Genomic DNA, 21,067 nt, shown 5'->3' with positions numbered 1-21,067 from the left:
CCACACCTGGCTTAATTAGAGATTCTTAATTGAGGTCCAGGAACCACTAGAAGTCCAGGGACAGAATTTTCAGAGTCCGTAACCTCTCCACAAAGGCCACAAGTTTGCAGGTACAGATATATGTATTTTTTCTGGCACAAGGGCCAATAGCTTTTCTTCCATTCTCAAATAGGCCTCTATCCTCTCCCCACTTCCCACAATGGTTAGGATACATTTTTTTTCCTAGATACAGTGTTTTAAATTGTCTTTTCCTCATTAAACCATTCGACCATATTTTCCTAAAATTACATCTATTTGTATTCCTTGGTTATTTTTGCTCGTATCTTCAAGGGACCTACTATGTACAACAGGGTAATTCCTGCCCAGAATGCGATCAGGAAGGTGGAGTAGTTATTTTCTGACTTTGAAGCAAAAACCATGAGGACAAAGCTGGCATGTTGAGACAGTGCAGTGGGAAGGTAGAGGGAACCTTTGGCACTGATGATATCATGTGACTGCTGCGCGAACCCTGGACTGCCTAGCTCTGGATTTATTATTTGTGAACAAGAATGCTTATTTGTTTAAACCACTATTTTCAGGTTCCTATTATATGCAAACCAAGCCTAATGGATTTTTATACATTTTAAAAGTTAATTCATGGAATAACCCCCTGAGGTTGCCCCCAACGATTTTGGTTCTTTATCATTCTTTACCATTTGGGTACATGGTGCTAGTATCTACCCAGTTGCTCGGAGTCAAGTCTTGGAAGCTTTGAAAAATGATGGACACGTCTCATGCCTGCAGTTGAGCTCCCATTGGAAGAGTCCCAAAGGATGAAGAACAGGGAAGTGTGAGATTCTGAAGGGCATTAGCCATACTAAGTTGATTAAATCTATTCTGGATAAACTTTTAAATAATCCTCAGCAGGGGAGAGACATGATCAGATTTGCATATTAGGATGATTCCTAGAGGTATCAGATGGAAAATAGATGGCAGGAAGGGTCAGAGCAAGTCTGGATGCAGAGAGACTCTTAAGAGGCCCTTCTGACTATCCACAGAGGAAATCAACTAAGGTAGTAAAACTGGAGAGGAAGGTGAAGTACTTGCAAGGAATAATTGGGAGGACTTAGTGACCCGCTAGACGTGGGAGATGAAGCACTGGGAAGGTTCTAGGGTGATTTTTGTAGGGGACTTGGTGGAGAATGATGCTACCACTGAGATGGGGAATACAGGAAAATGAATAAATTTGGGAGAGGTAGATGGAAGAAGTTAATTAGTTTATTTTGTAATTTTTTAACCACCCTGGGGATAGTCTAGTCTCTGAACAGTGTTAACAGTAAGGAGTAGAAAGTGAATTTAACTGAGAAGACTGTGCTCACTGAAATGCATACTACTGGTTGCTCATAAACTCACCCCAGTCCATTCCACAGCTATTTGGGAAGTTAATATGCCGACTAAAATTATTCTTCAACAAATTCTTACTTGTAATATAAAAGTTAGTTAACAGCTATCTTAGGTCAATAGAGAAGCATGAATTGTGTTGACATAACCTCAGTCATAAAGATAAAGCATTTCTCAAATTAAAAGTTATGCTAGCAAAAATATGATTTGATACAAACAGGATGACTGCTGTATAAGTGCCCTGAAAAACATCTATGCCATAAAGTGAGGCATGTTTCTATTAAGAGTAGTGTCCATCTTTTGATCTGTGGTGAGACTAAACCTAAGGAATGATCTAACTCAAATTAGAGTTGATCAGAAAACAAGCACATAGAACAGAGTGGCTAGTTGTACCTGTGCGTATCTTATATCTTAGCTAGTAGTCTACCAACTCCTTGAGGGGTAGAAACCATGTTGTACAGAGCTGTGCACTCCCCCAGTACCTGGCACAGTGTTGAGAAAAACAGATGTTTCATAATATTTTTTAGTAAAAGAAAGAAAGCGGCCGGGCACGGTAGCTCACGCCTATAATCCTAGCACTTTGGGCGGCTGAGGCAGGCACATCACCTGAGGTCAGGAGTTTGAGACCAGCCTGGCCAACATGGCGAAACCCTGTCTCTACTAAAAATACAAAAAATCACCCGGACATGGTGGCAGGCGCCTGCAGTCCCAGCTACTCGGGAGGCTGAGGCAGGAGAATCACTTGAACCCGGAGGTGGAGGCTGCAGTGAGCTGAGATTGCGCCATTGTACTCCAGCCTGGGCGACAAGAGGGAAACTCCATCTCAAAAAGAGAAAAAAAGGAAGACGTGGTAAAAAGCAAATATGTGGAGGCATATTATATCTACAGTGGTAGCTATGATGATGTCAACAAAGGCAAAAACAGTAAGGACCTAACCTAGCATGTTATGACTGCATACGTTGTGTGCAATATATTATAAATCAGCAAAATTTAAACACTGAAAATTCGGGTGAAGTGTCTTGAGTTCTTATCTCTGGCATCCCATCTATGACAATCCATCGCAGAAGTTAAGTATGTCTACTACTTCGGATCATAAATATCTGATGTCTTCTGGCAAAAGATATTTAATCACTCTTTCTTTCAACAAATATTACTAGCAACATTACATGTTTTGAACTAGAACTTTATGTATTACCGTAAACATAGTTGCTTGAAAACGTAGTAGTGAATTTCCTAAAAAGCTAACAATTATGTATACAAGCATAGCGGCCAAACACTAACTCAGTGCAAAGGATTATTAAATCTGTTTCTTTCAGGGTATGATTTGAAAACAAAACCCTTTTCTATGTATTGTCTCGGTCTGTATACATTTGAAAAGAAAACTTAATAATCCGATGCTTAAGAAAGTTTATAAAAGAGCAAGTGAATGCCTAGTTCAGATAATTGTGTAATTCACAATGCAGTATAATTAAAAGTGAAAGTGATCTTATTCAACATAGCGACTGCACGTATGGACATGAATTATCATCTGCATATACATATATGTGTTCTCTTTCACACACCTACCACTTTTCACACAACAGACATACATATACAATACAAAACAGAGTCTTACCCAAGATTTTCAAGGTCAAAAATGCGATTCAGGTCACAGTCAATATATCTGGTACATTTCTTCACTGCTCTGGGGTTAGTGATAAATGGTTTTACCTCCAGCCCTGTTCTCTGAATCTCAGCGCCATTCTCTAGCCAATGCTTAACCAGAAATACTCCAGTTAGCTCATTCCCATGGGTTCCTCCAAAGATAGCAACCTTTTTTATAGGTTCTTCAGCAATGTGACAAGAAGTCATTTCACCAAGTAGTTTTTTATCTGATTTCTGCAATTCAGAAGAGAGATCAAAGGAAATGTGATTTTCTTAAGAAAGGTTTAGAAATTTAAATCAAAATGAGACTTTACCCAAAGGGCAAAGTACAGAATTCCCCTGAGTGGAGTATATTTTAATTTTCTGTTACAAGTTCTGAGCCCCGTTTATGGACACTGTCTTCTTTAGCCCTGCCCTTTACCATATTTGGATTAAAATATGCAAAGATCAACTAGAGATACAGCTGTTTACTTTAACTTCTAACTCCCTCAGATGGTCAGTAGATCTAAATACAGTAATAAATTCGCATTTCATTCTAATGCAAAAATTCTGTTCTTTTCCTCAGCTAGGATGTTGTCCAGTGAGGCTTTCACAATTATCTGTCATAATAAAAAAAGTTTATACATTTCTAATCTCAAAAAATAAAAAAAGTGGCCCACTCAGTATTTCCATGGGCATTTCAAAACCTTTCTTCTCTGAAATGAGTTCAAGCGTGTTTCATGATCTGAGGGCATTTTAATCTCACCTCTATGAACAGCCAAAGGCTGACCCTCAGAGACCTCCTCTTACACCAGCACCCGTTCTTTCAGAATGCTATTTCACAGTCAGAAACAGAAGGGCCAAATCAGTAATCACTTGGGACTTGAAAAACTACCCTGAAACATCCCTTCATTTCTTTCTCATGAAATTTTTGGTAATTCTGTGTTAACTTACTTATGAATCTTCCTTACTTTTTTACCTAAATACCAAAGGAAAGACAACTGTTAGTAATTTTCAAGTCTTTGTGATGCCTGCAAATGTCTTGGGACACACTGCGTGTGCTAGCCGCATCATGTGAACTCATAGACACGGCCTAATTCACTGTCAGCAGGGACTCTCCACTGGACTGTGTTACTCGAAAGGGGGTCTTATTAGGGGAAATTATCCAGAATACTAAGATGATTACATCCCTTTGGAGAAATGACTCTGAGCCAAATCTGATTTGATTTCATGCTCAATCACCCAGAAAGTCAAATATGTTCAAGTACTGGAAATACCATGTACTAGTAATGCCAGGTTGTGTGATAGAGGGTACAATAAGAGTAATTGGTTACAATTGCTCAGCAGTTTAATTTATAATGTTCTTCCACTCCATTTATTCATACATTAATTTTATACGATAGGGTGGGTTAGGTGTTGACATCCCCACTGCAGGGGTAAATGAAAGAGAGGTTGGCCGGGTGCGGTGGCTCAAGCCTGTAATCCCAGCACTTTGGGAGGCCGAGATGGGCGGATCACGAGGTCAGGAGATCGAGACCATCCTGGCTAACATGGTGAAACCCTGTCTCTACTAAAAAAATACAAAAAACTAGCCGGGCGAGGTAGCGGGCGCCTGTAGTCCCAGCTACTCGGGAGGTTGAGGCAGGAGAATGGCGTAAACCCGGGAGGTGGAGCTTGCAGTGAGCTGAGATCCGGCCACTGCACTCCAGCCCCAGCAACAGAGCGAGACTCTGTCTCAAAAAAAAAAAGAAAAAAAAAAAAAAAAAAAGAAAGCGAGGTTAAGTAACTCAGTGAAGGTTCTGCAGGGATGTAGGAGAAACCAGGCCTGAGACCTATGTTTCTCATTCCAAGTCTAGTGTTTTTTTACAGGACGATAGGATGCCTCTCTGTTATTTTTGGTCTTCTTCACAGTTCTAGTTTTGCTGTTTCAGAATTCACATAAACAGCCATTACAGTGTGTTCAGAAAACAAACATGCATACAAACAAAATACATGGTGGAAAAATAAAATACGAATGCTTCCTAATATTTAATAAACCCAATTGAATATTCTTCCTTTAAGAGCTTAAAATGCAGAGATAGAGAAAGCAAAATAACCAAATCAAATCTACATATTAAAATGACTGTTCTAATAGGAAAAAAAAAAGCTCCTCTACCCTTTGACTGTCTGTCCACATCCATGTACACTGAACACTTCAGACGGTGCAGAGACGATGAAAACACACGTGAAAGTAAACAGATAACAGTTGTTTAGTTGCTTTGGTTTTAAGAGCAGTAACTATGGTGAATTATTAACACTCTACTATGCTTGGTTTCTTTTCTGCTGATTTGCAGTTTGTGCTGTCCTTTGCCCTAGTCTCTCTGGAAATGCTGCTTCAGTTTACTCGTAGCTGGCACAAATGACTTGCATTTTGAAGCTTGTTTTATGGAATTTTAACAGATCAGCACTTCGAAGCACATTTCACATTCATAAATAAAGTTTCTCTTACATGTCAAAATGAATAACTTTTTTGAGAGTTAATGAATTGGAGCAATTATTTCCCATACTTACCTTGTTTATTGTGTACAGAGTTTGTCTTCGGTGGAAAGCTTTATTAGGAAAAAGGAGAGCATTTCCTCAGAACTAGAGCAACAGAGGCTTTTCATACTCTTATACCAAGTTAACTTCCGAAAGATTTTTAACTCCCTGTTTCCCAAAGTGTACTTGATTTTCGGGATGACCCACAAAAGCCACACTTTTTTATTAGTTCTCAGCGAACTGATAGTATACGAAGTGAAACCCTTTCAAGTTGTCACTATCTCATTATAAAGTTGAATATAATAATATGCTGAAGTACTTAAAAGAGTAAGCATAACTTCCAGCATTACAGATTTTTGTGGGATAGAGTTGCCTGATGTATTAATAAAATAATGTAGTTTAAAACAAAAGGAGGCCGGACGTGGTCTCACCCTTGTAATCCCAGCACTTTGGGAGGCCGAGGTGGGCGGATCACCTGAGGTCAGGAGTTCGAGACCATCCTGGCCAACATGGTGAAACCCGGTTTCTACTAAAAATACAAAATTACCTGGGCGTGGTGGCAGGTGCATGTAATCCTGGCTACTCAGGAGGCTGAGGCAGGAGAATCACTTGAACCTGGAAGGCGGAGGTTGCAGTAAGCCGAGATTGTGCCATTGCACTCCAACCTGGGGAACAAGAGCGAAACTCCGTCTCAAAAACAAAACAAAACAAAACAAAAGCAGAGCAAAGTTTTACTTCACAGTCATGGCTGTCCAGTAGGTCACTGCCAGAAATTTTGTAGGAGACAAATTTAAGGTGGGTTGTTTCCTAATAGTATGATTGGGGGATAAGAAAGGTTTTTTGTTAAATATTATACTTAAGATATCTCATACATAATATGATGTTCAATAGTTATGTAATCAAACTACTTTTACTACTTTAATTTTCTCCTTCCCTGTGGCCCATCCTGACCAACTTTCCAGGTGGAAATAAATGATAACCAGAGCAAGACAAGTATAAAATAGATTAAGTTTATAAACTGCTGGCAAAGATTCTATATTTCTCACTTCCGCAGTTCTTACAGAAGTAACTGGCTTACGGTTTGTTTTTTTTTTAATGAAAAATCTATTTTGGGGGTGGGTAGGGAAATGTTGTAAATGTATGCACATATGTATGTAGATATCAAGTCAAGATCTGCTTCCCTGAAGCTTCTATTCATGTTTTGGGTAACTCCTCTCTGGAACCATGATAAATAACAAGTTTTATTTTTATTGTTTCAAGTCTTCTTCTTCCCAAAAGATGACCCTATTCCTTGAAAGCTACTCCTTACTCTGGCATTCAAGGTCTGCTATTATCTGGTCTCGGTCTACTTCTAATATTATTTTCTAACACTCTCCTTTTTTTTTATTTTTTATTTTTTGAGACAGAGTCTCGCTCTGTTGCCCAGGCTGGAGTGCAGTGGTGTGATCTCGGCTCACTGTAAGCTCCACCTCCCGGGTTCACGCCATTCTCCTGCCTCAGCCTCCTGAGTAGCTGGGACTACAGGTGCCCACCACCATGCCAGGCTAATTTTTTTTTTCTTTTTTTGTTAGTAGAGACGGGGTTTCACCGTGTTGGCCAGGATGGTCTCGATCTCCTGACCTCATGATCTGCCCGCCTCGGCCTCCCAAAGTGCTGGGATTATAGGCGTGAGCCACCGTGCCCGGCCTATTTTCTAACACTCTTCTTTACTTTAGTTTTCAAAGCAACTACTAAAATATCTGTGGTCTTACAGGCCTAGGCCTTTCCTAACAAATCTTCCTTTCATCTCCGAGCCCTTCCGTATCCCAGTCTTCAAATGGTTAGAAGATACGGTAACAACAAAACACGGTCTTTGAACTCAGAACTACAATCCACTACCTGGCCCATAGTAAATTCCGGATAAATGACAGCTACTGTTATTCGTATTAAATAAGGGCTAACATTTACTGGGCATTTACTGTGTGCCAGGGTCGTCTATTTCCTCTTTTAGTATTTTCAGGGCGATTGTTGTTATTGTATTTTTACTGGTAGGTCCTGAGGGTGTTCAGTAAGGAACTTGCCCAAGGTCACAGGGCCAGGAATCCACAGTCTTCTTTGCCAGGAAGCCTGGAGCTCAACGCCCAAGGTCGCCCACCACGCGGCTGCCCCTGCAGAGCGTCTCTGTGGCTCACGGGCGCTTCCCTCCCGCAAGCTCCCGCAGCCCCGGCCCTGCCTCGCTGACTGCTCTCCGCCTTCCATGGCCGCCATCTGAACCCGGGCTTCAGCTCTGTTCCCAGCCTCCTGGGGACTCAGATTCCCTGACCCTGATCCGAACCAGAAACGGAGACAGACCCCTCGGGTGGCCTTCGAGGCAATCTCTGGGCACACTCTGGGTGGCCACCAACATCTAACAAACGGATGTCTGGACCCTCAGAAAGGGCCAGGGGGTGCGGGGGAAGCGGGGCACACTTTTTGGACGATGCTGGGGCTGGGGCCGGTTGGGCAGGAGATCGGCCCCTGTCTCTCCAGTCACAGGACAGTCCCCTTTCCTCTCTGGGCCAAACTGTAAGGATTTGGAGCCATCCCTGCGCCCACAGCGTGAGAACGCCCAGGAAGCGCGTTAACGTCATCGCGCCCGGCCCAACGCAGCCAGGGAGGCCGCGACGACGCCATCGCACCCTGGAGGCGGCCACTGCGCCTGCGCGGTCCGCGGCACATGCGCACAGCCTGATGCCCGCGGTTTCTTCGCAGGCGGGGAGAACGGCCGTTGCTGACGGGGGCTGCCTGGACGACAGTTGACGGAGGCGAGGGAGACTGAGGGCGAGAGTTGTGCGTCGTGTTGTCAGGAGGGTCTAGAGGAGAAAGACTGTGTGTTGATTCCAAACCGCCCCCACTCCGTGGGCGGGTCAGGAGAGGCCCTTGGAAGAGCGTCTGAACTTGACTGGAGCCTCTTCTCTCGCGCCCCCGTCAGGAGCCAAAACAGGCCGCCATTTGAGGCCGTGGCTGTTGTGGCTGGTGTGGGTGGTGTGGGTGGTGGTGGTGTGTGTGTGCAGATGGAGCACACTTTTTGCACACGAATGCCACCAGCCCCATTACTGACGCCACTGAGGTCCATTTGGAAGCTGGGGTTGCGGGTAGAGGAAGGACCCCGCCCTCGGGATAAGTGGTCCCGCGGGGAGAATGTGACACTTAGAAACTTTTTTTTGTTGTTGTTGATTCTGTTTGCTTGATCCTAAGAAACACGATAGCCCTCATAAGCTCCTCTAAATATAGGATGTGAGTTGGCACTGGAAGAGAAAGTGGCAGAATCTCTGTTGTGGCTCCTAGGATGGCACCAAGAATATTTTCCTTTCCTTCCCCTTCCGTTCCCTCCCTCCCTCCATCCCTCCATTTTTTTCCTAGACGGAGTCTCGCTCTGTCGCCCAGGCTGGAGTGCAGTGGCCGGATCTCGGCTCACTGCAAGCTCCGCCTCCCGGGTTCACGCCATTCTCCTGCCTCAGCCTCCCGAGTAGCTGGGACTACAGGCGCCCGCCACCTCGCCCGGCTAGTTTTTTGTATATTTTTAGTAGAGACGGGGTTTCACCGTGTTAGCCAGGATGGTCTCGATCTCCTGACCTCGTGATCCGCCCACCTCGGCCTCCCAAAGTGCTGGGATTACAGGCGTGAGCCACCACGCCCGGCCTGTTTCCCAAGTTTTATTTGGCCTGACTTGCATTATTGCTTAGTTGTGTATGTGTCCGTCTCTCTGTCTCATTAGGTCGTGAATTTAGAACAGGAGTTACCTCTTCATGCAGTGGGCAAGTGTTTGTTGAATTAAATTGGGGTTGAAATGTGTTAGGGGGCTAAACATGCAAAATTACAGGAGAAATTCTATTGTAAAAGAAGAAAACTAAGGAAAAACTTGTTTCACTTGTTGAAGTTGTGGAAATGGGGTGGACACTTGTCATTACACTTATTCTGGATATGAAGGGAGGATTTAGTCTTTCTTTTTTTCTTTTTTCGAAATGGAGTCTGGCCCTCGTTGCCCAGGCTGGAGTGCAGTGGTACAGTCTTGACTCTCTGCAACTTCAGCCTCTTGGGCTCAAGCGATTCTCCTGTCTCAGCCTCCTGAGTAGCTGGGATTACAGGCACCCGCCACCACTCCCAGCTAATTTTGTATTTTTAGTAGAGATGGGCTTTCTCCATGTTGGCCAGGCTGGTCTTGAACTCCTGACCTCAGGAAGACTTAGTCTTTGGTATTATATAATCCAGGAGTTTCAAACTGATGCAAAGGCAGATGACCTGCACAATGCCTTAAAGTAGGGCATGGAGAAAGTTCCCAGTGGCTAAATACTGTGTTTCCTCCCTGGCGTTGGAAGCATGTATGTTTGCCAACGCTGTGGTCCATTGTCTTCTTTATAGATCTGGTTCAGAATTCTCTTTGTGGGCGCTGGATTCTGAAATACATTACATACACTGTGTGAAAAAATGCCATATGTTTAGGAAGCAAGGTTACAGTTGCCCTAGTCATAACTTAATTGGAACAGAGTTGGAAAAGTGGATTATGTTGTAAACTCTTAGAAAGCAAAGGACTCCCTAAAGTGTTTACATGATCAGGTTTGAAAGTAGTTTAAAACCATAATTTCAGTAATCACTGGGCTGAGGATTTGGTTTTGTAGTTGAGACAATATGAGTTATAAGTTTCTTTCTTTGTAGGTCTGGTGGGACAGTGTCATAAATTTGGAATGCTGAAGAGAAAATTATAGATTTTGATATTGAAGGAAATGAAGCGAAGCCTAAATGAAAATTCAGCTCGAAGTACAGCAGGTATTGAACAACTTTTTATTTTTAAATTTTCTATATTTTCTATATAGCATATAAAGCTTGTATAGTTTATAGATATAACATTGGAAATAAATTTAAAATAGATTGAACAGTTAATCTAGCCTCTTTTTAGGTCCAAGGAAGTAAAATAACTTACTCAAGACAAAACGTTTAGTGGTAGAGGTGGGAGTAAGATCAAACTTTCTTAGATTTATTTTGATGTTCTTTCTACAAATTTGATGTGCTTGAGTTATTCTATGCTTTACAACGGAAAACAAAGAAATAGATCTATTTTTGTTTGTATTTGTGACTGACTTGTTAAAAAATATTTCCAGAAGCACTTCTGTCTTTCTAATAGCTTCTCCTATCATTTTTGCTTTCCCGATTTATTAGTTTAAAGACAGAGGGCAAGGATGATGAGAACAAGGGGAATGATGATGCATAATGAAGATAATAGTAACTATTATTTATGGTGGATTAACTGTATTCAAGACATTGATTATATATATTAATTTATTTAATCTTTACACCAGTACTCTGAGATAGGTTATTATAATCATTTCTGTTCTTCAGATGAGAAAACCAAGGCTAAAAGAGGTTAAATAAGTAATCCATGAAGTAGCAGAATCAGAATTTGAACCTAGGAATCTGGCCCTTAGTCCCTGCTCTTAATCATTATGCTATCAGTGTATGTCATATTGGCACAAAGAGTTTAGGGAAATTGCTCAAGATCATACTCTGAAGTTGTAATGCAAACCTACTTCGAAGTGATAATTCAGACCCCGGTGGTCTGATTCCAGAGCCCACATAATTCTCCCAGCCTTTAATCAGAGAGTTTTCACAGAGTCTGTGTTTGCCTGTAGAACAATTAATGATGACCAGTTAGAGAATTGTACAGTGGCAAGAGATCTGAACTGATATTTAGGAATCTTGGGTCCTATCGGGATTCTTCCACTGACTTGCTCTATAGCAATGCACAAGCTATCTGAACTTCTTTTCCCTTCGAGTTCCCTAAGTTTTAAAGTTTATATTTTGTGACTTTTGGCCTGAATTGAGATCCTAGATCCACCATCTGGAGGAATTAGTAGTAGTATTTATTCTCATTTGGACTGGATATTATTACTCTCTAAGGCATTCTCAAAATGATTGACAAAATATATAATTACAGACACCTGGGGTGCTTGTTAAAATCACAGAGTTTTGAGTTCCAGGCTAGATCTATTGAAATAAAGTCTATGAGAGTAGAGTCTAGGAACGTGCACATTAAGCAGAATTCCAGATAAATCTTAGTCCAATGAAACTTTGAGAACCAAGGCCCAAAAGGGCGTGCTACTATTGTCCAAAGCATGGTTCAGAGTTTGGTTCTTCCTCACCTCTGTTGTACTCTAAAGGTCCCCTGCAGTTGATACGGTAACAGGCAAGCACAGGAGGGGGATAAGAAAAAAAAAAAGTGGATTTGGAAAGATTGGGGGATGAGGGAGGAGATGGGAATTACTTCCATATGAGAGGAATTAAAACTGTTAGGGTAGAATAAGAAAAAGTTTTTGAAGAAACAAATTAGGCTATTCAGGATCTTAAAAAGAATGGAAAAGTCAATCCAAGGTTATAGAAATCTATAAGTATATTAGCATATAGAAGTAGATACATTTAAAGTGTGTATTATATACTAGTAATTATTTTACAACTAGATCTGCTTATTTGTCTATTATGTACTAATTTATTGGTACATTCAATTTAGGCTGTTTGCCTGTTCCATTGTTCAATCAGAAAAAGAGGAACAGACAGCCATTAACTTCTAATCCACTTAAAGATGATCCAGGTATCAGTACCCCTTCTGACAATTATGATTTTCCTCCTCTACCTACAGGTAAGAAAATTAATAAGGTAAAATTTTTCAGGAAATATAAACTAGGATTATAGAAAATTGTAATTTATCTCTGAACCAGTTAGCTGAGGTTTGGTGGGTGCTGGGAGGTCTTAATGGTTGTTGTTGACTTTTTACTTTCCTCTGCAAGAGGAATGGGCAGGCAGACATTCTGAAATATGTGTGGTACATGCTGGTTATATACATTTACATTTTGAGGGCACATTTTAAAAATCATTAATAGGATCTTATATAGCTAGAATTTAAAAATATCTCTTACATGGCAATACTTGTATTGTTAATTTAATCCATTGTGCTCCTGTAGACTTTAATATACTTCTAAATCTGTAATTATTTTGTTTAAAGAAAATAAAATATATAAAAGATATACTTGAAGAATTTTAGGTATGAAGTTCATATGTTTCCAATTTTTGTGTATAAAAATGATAAATTCACATGGATGTGCACAACTGGGCATTTATCTGGTCATACTCCACTATTTAAAAAATATTTCATAATTTATAATATTTTTATAAGTAGCATGAATGTTGACCTTGAAAACCTGAGCTATTCCATAAGCAAATGTGTGTCCTCCTGAAGTACTTCAAGCTCTGACCAGGGTTACCATTTGTCAGAAATAGTAATTTTCCTATATTGTGTAAGAGATAGGGCCTCATCAGTGTTTTTTAAAAAACTTTTGTCTTGATTCATTAGTCGGTCTGGGATATAATCGATCTTTGAAAAAAGAAAGAAGACAATAAAGTAGAGTAGAATAGAAAATAACAGCCATGCACTGCATAGCAATGTTTTGGTCAGTCACACCACCTATGTGATGGTGGTGCCACTACAAATATAATGGAGCTGAAACATTTCTATTTCCTAGTGACATAACGTAGTAGCTGTCATAATGTCATAGCACAGTTTATTTTTTTATAAATATAATTTATAAAATTGGCTACGGTAGGCTACAATATAATATATATAGTAGCCTAAATGTATGGTTTGTTTAGTCTACAGTAGTGTACAGTAATGTCCTTCATATTCACTCACCACTTAATCACTAACTCACCCAGAGCAACTTTCAGTCCTGCAAGCTCCATTTATGGTAAGTGCCCTCTTGGGTGTATTGGTTTTTATCTTTTATATTTTTACTGTACCTTTTCTATGTTTAGATATGTTTAGATACACAAATACTATTATGTTACAATTGCCTATGGCATTGAGTACAGTAACATGTTGCAGAAGTTTGTAGCCTAGGAGCAATAGGCTGTAACACGTAGCCTAGGTGTGTAGAAAGCTGTACTCTCCAGCTTTGTGTAAGTACACTCTATGATGTTTGCACAACAAAATCACCTCACAACGCATTTCTTAGAATGTATCCCTGTCATTAAGTGACACATGACTGTGTCAGAGTGTATCACACATATTAAGGATAAGATTTGATGGTGAAGTTTTATATTCTTTTTCCTCCTTTCTCTATCTCTGTTTGTCTGTATCTCACACATATGCCATGCATATACATGTTCTGAGTTACAATGTATTTCTTTCTGTGGGTGGGATTTAAAAAGTTCAATAAACATTGGATTAGATGAAATTCATGTTACAAAGTTAAAGATACTATACTAGAACTGATTGTAGAAAAGATACAGATTAAATTATCTTTGCTTAAAATACAATGAACAAGACAGACATCTATAAAAATTAATAAAGCAGGCTGTGACAGGTTTTCCAACAAAGTATTGTCAAAGAAGTCCATATATTCAAGTTATTTTCTTCTTCAAGTTTTTAAACCCCCAAAATTAAATAAGTGTGAAGTTATCATTTTGAAAAATACTACCTATCTTACTTTTATCTATGTTACTTATATCTTTTGAGATTGGGCCTGGGAAGCTATGAATGCAGAGTTGGCTCCTGTAATGAAAACAGTGGACACTGGGTATGTGGAGAAATACAAAACATTGGATGTGTGTCTGTTACTGACTGATGTTATTCTTCTATGTATATCTTAATTCCTCAATTTGAAAGCAAACTATTAATATTTAACAAGACATATTCCCTTGAAAGGCAAATACCACATTCAGTTTCTCGTCCTCTGAGAAGTCAAGATTCTATCTTTAACTCTATTCAATCAAATACTGAAAGAAGCCAGGGTGGTTGGAGGTGAGTCTACTTAAAATTTTCTTCTTCTTCTATTCCTTCTCATTTTCCTGTCGTCGTCTTCATCCTTCCCTCCTCCTTCACTTCTTCTTTGTTTCTCAGACAGAATTACATTTAGGAAATTTCTATAAATAATAACTATGGCAGTATTAGTTATGTTTTATGAAAGAACTTAGAACATGCATGTAAAACTTAAAAAATACGAAAATTTCACAGTGATTATGCTTCAAAAGATTCTCAATGTGATAATGAAATTTCTGATAATATTCATTTCTATGAATTTATGATTTTGCTTATGGGTTATTAATGATTTCATTGACAATAGATAGACAGGAATCATATCTTAGTATTGGTTATATTTAGGAATTGAGAACCAATTAGAGTGCTCAGTCTTATCCTATAAGACAGTCAGCTTCAAGGTAAACAGAATGGAAGGAGAAGGAAAAATGGAGGCTGAGATGCATATGCATCTGCAATAGTAGGGGCTCAAGAAATGAAGAAGATAGTCAAAAAGATGCTGAGGGTTCTTGCCATAAGGACCAAAGTTTAATGTTTAAATAGTATGAAAAAATTGATAGAAAAAGAACATGGATTTTTCTTGGTTGTATTTTAGTAGCCTTGGATAAATGGCAATATTGAAGGAAATAATTTTGGAAATAAAGTGCTGGGAAAACAACACCAAATCAGTCACTGTTAAGGGCTTTGATATGTTATTTCAATAATCCTTACAACAACCTTATGAAGTTAATACTATTCTCATTTTTATTATATAAAGATACCGTATTTTTTTTAAAAGGGGAAGCTTTTTATATAGTTGTTAATAAATACATTGAAATAATGTCTTTATTTAAAAATTAGTTTTGATTTTATTATTCATGCTAGTTTCCCCAGGACCAGTCCATAAGTTTCTTCATAACAAGGCCTTAAAACTAGGCCTGTTCATGGTTTGGGATGGTTCTTAGAGACATTGTTCCAACTGCAGGTGCTAGAAGAAAATCCATTCTGACAAGCACTAGACAGAGAATTAGGTAACAGATTGTAATCTGGACAGGCAGCCAGTATTGGATATTACGATTTGAATTAATACATGATCTGTCAGACTATTGGGATACAACAGGAAATCCAGCAGTAGAGAACATTTAAAAATCCATGCAGGCAGTTGGTAATCTGCTGAAGGTTTTTTGAACCGGTTAAAGGTCTAATCCTCAGGTTTAGAGTCCAGGTAGAGTTGCCAGATTTAGCAAATAAAAATAAAGGATGCCCAGTTAAATCTGAATTTCAGGTAATCAGGAATTTTTTAGTATGTGTCACAGCCAATATTTGGGACATAGTTATACCAAAAATTTGTTACTTATTTGAAATTCAGGTTTAACTGGCCATCCTATGTTGTTTCTGGCAGCCTAGTCTAGACTTTCTTGGGACATGGAGTTTTCAAGAGCAAAGTACACTCCTATTCTTATAGATACTGTGTTATTAGACACATTATCAATATATATTTCATTCACCAGAATTAGGATATGGACAATTAGTAAGATTAGTAAGGATAAGTTTCTTTGCCAGAGCTCCTACAATTGGCTTTAGACTCTGAGGAGACATTGAGCTTGTACTTACTTAGTAGTTAAGACATCTCAGTTGAGGGATTGAGGTGATATGAGGACTTTTAACATTTTTAATCTTTTTTTTTGAGACTGGACCTTGCCATGTTGCCCAGGCTGGAGTGCAATGGCATGATCATAGCTCATTGCAACCTTGAACTCCTGGGCTTAAACAATCTTCCCACCTCAGCCTCCTGAGTGGCTGGGACTGACTATAGGTTTGCACCATCATGCCTGGCTAATTTTAAAATTTTTAGTAGAAACGAGGTCTTGCTATGTTGCCTAGGCTGGTCTTGAACTCCTGGGCTCAAGCGATTCCCTCACCTCAGCCTCCCAAAGTGCTGGGATTACAGGCATACACTATTATACTCGGTGAGATGAAGGCTTTAGAAACTGAGAACTGAATACAACCTGGCAAACAGGTTCAGGCAAATGCATAAATTTTAACAGAAGATAAGGGTTTTTTTTTCTAAAATAACTTACTATTCTCATTATGAAAATAATAGAATAATTCTAGAAAAAAGGAAAAAGAAAATTATTCATAGTTGCACTGATCCAGAGTTAACCATTAATTTATTTTTGAACAGAAAAAACCAAACCATTTCACCTTTTTTGAGTGTTATGTCTTTATCCATGGGAAAAAAGTTGAACTAGATGATATCTGAGGTTCCTTCAGTACTCAATATATATTGTACATAAAACATACAGTTCTGATGTATTTATGTAACTTTGTGCTGTCTTGTCTATCACTACCAGAAAAACCCTTGATTAAGGATTTTACAAATATATGAATTTATCTAACATGCTTGTGTGTGGAATACTTAGAATGCCTGTTGCTCTGATACACCCAGAATTGTTTTCCTATTACACATCATGTCTTTCAACCATTCTTGTTACACAGATCTATTGTAAAAGTTTAATGATCTAAAATAGTATATAACTTAAGTCAGTAATTCATAAAAGGAGGTGGCAGGCCCCCAATATCCATGTAACTAAATTTTTAAACTTTTAGGTCTCCTTCAACTTGCTCAGGATGGCCAAAGGTATGAGGAATATTTTCTTTTGGACTCTGTTTGCGTCTGGAACACTCTCTTGACAATCTCATCCTTGCTACAGTTCTGACTGCAGTTGAATATTGTATTTCTATTGTTATCTTAAATTTTAATTAGGGCTGGATGCGGTGGCTCACACCTGTAATCCCAGCAATTTGGGAGTCAGAGGCGGACGGATCACTTGAGGTCGGGAGTTTGAGACCAGCCTGGCCAACGGGTGAAACCCTGTCTCTACCAAAAAGATGCAAAAATTAGCCAGGTGTGGTGGCACATGCCTGTAATCCCAGCTACTTGGGAGGCTGAGGCAGGAGAATCGCTGGAACCTGGGAGGCAGAGTTTGCAGTGAGCTGAGATCCTGCCACTGCCCTCCAGCCTGGGTGACAAAGTGAGAACCTGTTTCAAAAAAAGTGTTTTTTTTTTTTTTTTAATTTATATATATTTCGGGTGTACAACCTGATATTTTAATGTGCATATACATAGTGACCTGATTTCAGTCAGGCTAATTAATATATCCATCTCTTCACATAATTACCATCTTTTTCTTGTATGAGAACACTTAAGATCTACCTTCTAAACGATTTTCATCTGTATAACACAGTATTATTAACTATAGTCCTCGTGCTCTACATTAGATCTCTAGAATTTACTCATTCTACGTAACTGAAACTTTGTACCCTTTGACTGATATCACCTTATTTCTCCCGCCCCTTCACCCCTGGTAACCACTATTCTACTCTGTGCTTCTATGAGTTTGATTTGTAAAGATCCCACATATAAGTAAGCACATATAGTATTTTTCTTTCTGTGTCTGACTTATTTCACTTAGCGTAACATCCTCTAGGTTCATCCATGTTGTCACAAATGGCAGGATTTACTTCTTTTTAATGTCTGAATAGTATTCCGTTATCTCTTTATGATACATTTTTTAGTCCATTTATCTGTCACTTACATTGTTTACATATCTTGGAATTTTTTTTTTTTCGGGCGAAGTTTTGCTCTTGTTGCCCAGGCAATGGCAACAAGACAATGTGAGTGCAATGGTGTGGTCTCGGCTCACTGAAACCTCCGCCTCCTGGGATCAAGTGATTCTTCTGCCTCAGCCTCTCGAGTAGCTGGGATTATATGCATGTGCCACTATGCCTGGCTAATTTTGTATTTTAGTAGAGATGGGGTTTCACCATGTTGGCCAGGCTGGTCTTGAACTCCTGACCTCATGTGATCCACCTGCTTCAGCCTCCCAAAGTGCTAGGATTACAGGTGTGAGCCACCGTGCCTGGCCCTCTTGGCTATTGTGAATAATACTGCAATGAATCTGGAAATGGAGATATCTCTTTGAGATACTAATTTCATTTCCTTTGGATGTATCTCCAGAAGTGGGATTGTTAGATTATATAGTAGTTCTGTTTTTAATTTTTTTGAGGAACTTCCATACTGTTTTTCATAATGGCTCTACCAAGTTTCATTTCCACCAAGAGTGTACAAGGATTGCCTTTTATCTGCACCCTCGCCAACACTTGTTATCTTTTGAATTTTTGATGACAGCTGTCCTAACAAGTGTGAATTGATAATATATCATTGTAGTTTTGATTTGCATTTTCCTGATGATTAGTGATGTTGAGCACCTTTTTATATACCTATTGGCCATCTGTGTGTCTTCTTTAGAAAAATGTCTATTTAGGTTCTTTGCCCATCTTTAAATTGTGTTGTTTTTTGTTACTGAGTTCTGTGAATTCCTTAAATATTTTGGATGTTAACTACTTATCAGTTATATAGTTTGCCAACATTTCCTCCTGTGCTATAGGTTGCTTTTTCACTCTGTTGATTATTTCCTTTACTGTGCAGAAGCTTTTTAGTTTGATGTAGTTCTCAAATATTTATTTTTGCTTTTGTTGACTGTGCTTTTGGTGTCATATTAAAAGAAGTCATTTGCAAGACCAATGTCAAGGAGTTTGTTCCCTACATTTTTTTCTAAGAGTTTTATGGTTTCGGTTCCTACTTGGTTTAAGTCTTTAATCCATGGTTGAGTTGATTTTTGTGTAAGGTGTAAGGTAAGGGTTCAGTTCCATTCTTCTGCATCTGGATATCCAGTTTTTCCAATACTATTTATGGCAGAGACTTTTATCCCATTGTGTGTTCGTCTCACTTTTGTTGAAAATCAATTAAATGTAAATGTATGGGTTTATTTCTGGACTCTCTGTTCTGTTGGTCTGTGTGCCTGTTTTAATACCAGTACCACACTGTTTTGATTACTATAGCTTTTCGGTATAACTTGAAATCAGAAAGTGTGATGGATGCAGCTTTGTTCTTTCTCAAGATTGTTTTGGCTATTCAGAGTCTTTTGTGGGTCCATATGAATTTTAGGATTGTTTTTTCTATTTCTGTGGAAAATATCGTTGAAATTTTGATAGGGATTGTATTGAGTCTGTAGATCACTTTGGGTAGTTTAGACATTTAACAGTATCAATTCTTCAATTCCATGACACAGGATTTTTCATTTATTTTGTCTTCAGTGTTTTTTTTTTTTTTTTTTAAATCAGTGTTTTATACTTTTTAGTGTATAGACGTTTTTCCACCTTGGTTATATATTCCTAAGTATTTTATTCTTTTTGGTGTTATTGTAAATGGGATCATTCTCTTGGTTTCCTTTTGGGATATCTATTGTTGGTGTAAAGAAATGCTCCTGATTTTTGTATGTTGATTTCGTATCCTGAAACTTTACTGAATTCATTTTTTAGTTCTAACAGTTTTTTAATGGAGTTTTTAGGGTTTTCTACATACAGGATCGTGTCATCTGCAAACAGAGACATTTACTTCATCCTTTCCAATTTGCACTCCTTTTATTTCCTTTTCTTGGCTAATTGATTGGCTAGGACTTCCAAGACTAGTTGAGTATTCCTTATCTGAAATATTTGGGATCAGAAATGTTTCAGATTTTTTTGGGGTTTGGAATATTTGCAGAATACCTACCAGTTGAGTATCCTAAATCTGAAAATTCAAACTCTGAAATGCTTTAGTGATCATTTCCATTGAGCATCTTGTTGTTGCTTAAAAAGTTTCAAATTTTGGAGCATTTCGAGTTTTGGATTTTCAGATTTAGAATGCCCAGCCTGTAACTATGTTTGAATAGAAGTGGTAAGAGTGGGCATCCTTGCCTTGTACTGGATCTTTAAAAAAACCTTTCAGTTTCCCCCATTATGATGTTAGCTTTGGAAATTTTGCAGATGACGTTTATTGTGTTGGAGTATGTTCCTTCTATACCTATTTTTTTTAGAGTAAACTGAATGGATGTTGAACTTTGTCAGATGCTTTTTCTGCATCTGTTTTTATCTTTAATTCTGCTACTGTGGTATATAACATTGATTGATTTGCATATGTTAAAGCAACCTTGCATCCCAAAAATAAATCCCAGTTGGTCATGGTGTATAATTTTTTAAAAAAAGATTTCAACTTTCACTTTAAATATAAGGGGTACATAGGATTTGTTACATGGGAATATTGTGTGATGCTAAGGTTTGAAGTATGGATCCTATCACCTCACCCATGTAGTGAGCAGAGTTCTTGATAGGTGATTTTTTGATGTGCTGTTGAATTTGCCTTGCTAGTATTTTATTGAGGATTTTTGCATCTATGTTCTTTAGTGATACTGGCCTTCAGTTTTCTAGCAGTGTCTTTGTTTGATTTTGATATGAGCGATGCTAGTCTCATAAAATGAATTTGGAAGTATTCTCTCTTGTTTTATGAAAGAATTTAAGAAGATTGGTATTAATTTCTCTTTGAATGTTTAATAGAATTCACTGTGAAGTCATCTGGTCCTGGGTTTTTCTTTGTTGAGAGGTTTTTGATTACTTCTTTAATCTCCTTATTATTGGTCTGTTTAGGCTTTCTACCTCTTCTTGATTCAATCTTGGCAAGTTGCTTATTTCTAGGTATTTATCCATTTCTTCTGTGTTACCCAATTTATTGTCATATAATGTTCATAATAGTCCCTTATTATCTTTTTTATTTCTGAGAAATCCATTTTGTGTCTCCTCTTTCATTTATTTAAATCTTTTCTTTTTTTAGTCTATGTAAGGGGCGGTCGACTTTATCTGTTCAAA

At 38.7% G+C, this 21,067-nt stretch overlaps 2 protein-coding genes across 18 annotated transcripts in view; one reads left to right on the top strand and one right to left on the bottom strand.

Moving 5' to 3' along the window:
- The window catches only part of LOC105471922 (aspartoacylase), a 36,893-nt gene extending 30,708 nt beyond the window's left edge, over window positions 1–6,185 (bottom strand). For 2 of the 7 annotated variants that reach the window (XM_011724770.3, XM_071082144.1), the window contains exons 1-2: window positions 5,554–5,586; window positions 2,996–3,258 (exon numbers count right to left, since the gene is read on the bottom strand). In XM_011724770.3, the coding sequence (XP_011723072.2) occupies window positions 2,996–3,231 (236 nt within the window). In that variant the 5' untranslated portion in view covers window positions 3,232–3,258; window positions 5,554–5,586. Of the gene's footprint in view, window positions 1–2,995; window positions 3,259–5,553; window positions 5,589–6,067 lie in introns of those variants that run through there. The other 5 variants (XM_071082141.1, XM_071082142.1, XM_071082143.1 and 2 more) reach the window with 5 other exon arrangements.
- The window catches only part of LOC105471893 (spermatogenesis associated 22), a 68,172-nt gene that overhangs the window by 34,173 nt on the left and 12,932 nt on the right, over window positions 1–21,067 (top strand). For 2 of the 11 annotated variants that reach the window (XM_071082138.1, XM_071082136.1), the window contains exons 2-5: window positions 10,195–10,305; window positions 12,041–12,169; window positions 14,042–14,102; window positions 14,231–14,326. In XM_071082138.1, the coding sequence (XP_070938239.1) occupies window positions 10,263–10,305; window positions 12,041–12,169; window positions 14,042–14,102; window positions 14,231–14,326 (329 nt within the window). In that variant the 5' untranslated portion in view covers window positions 10,195–10,262. The other 9 variants (XM_071082135.1, XM_011724708.2, XM_011724698.2 and 6 more) reach the window with 9 other exon arrangements.

This window comes from Macaca nemestrina, chromosome 17, assembly GCF_043159975.1.
Source record: "Macaca nemestrina isolate mMacNem1 chromosome 17, mMacNem.hap1, whole genome shotgun sequence".
In the NCBI taxonomy this organism is placed as follows: domain Eukaryota; kingdom Metazoa; phylum Chordata; class Mammalia; order Primates; family Cercopithecidae; genus Macaca; species Macaca nemestrina.
This window is presented reverse-complemented; position numbering and strand designations above follow the sequence as displayed.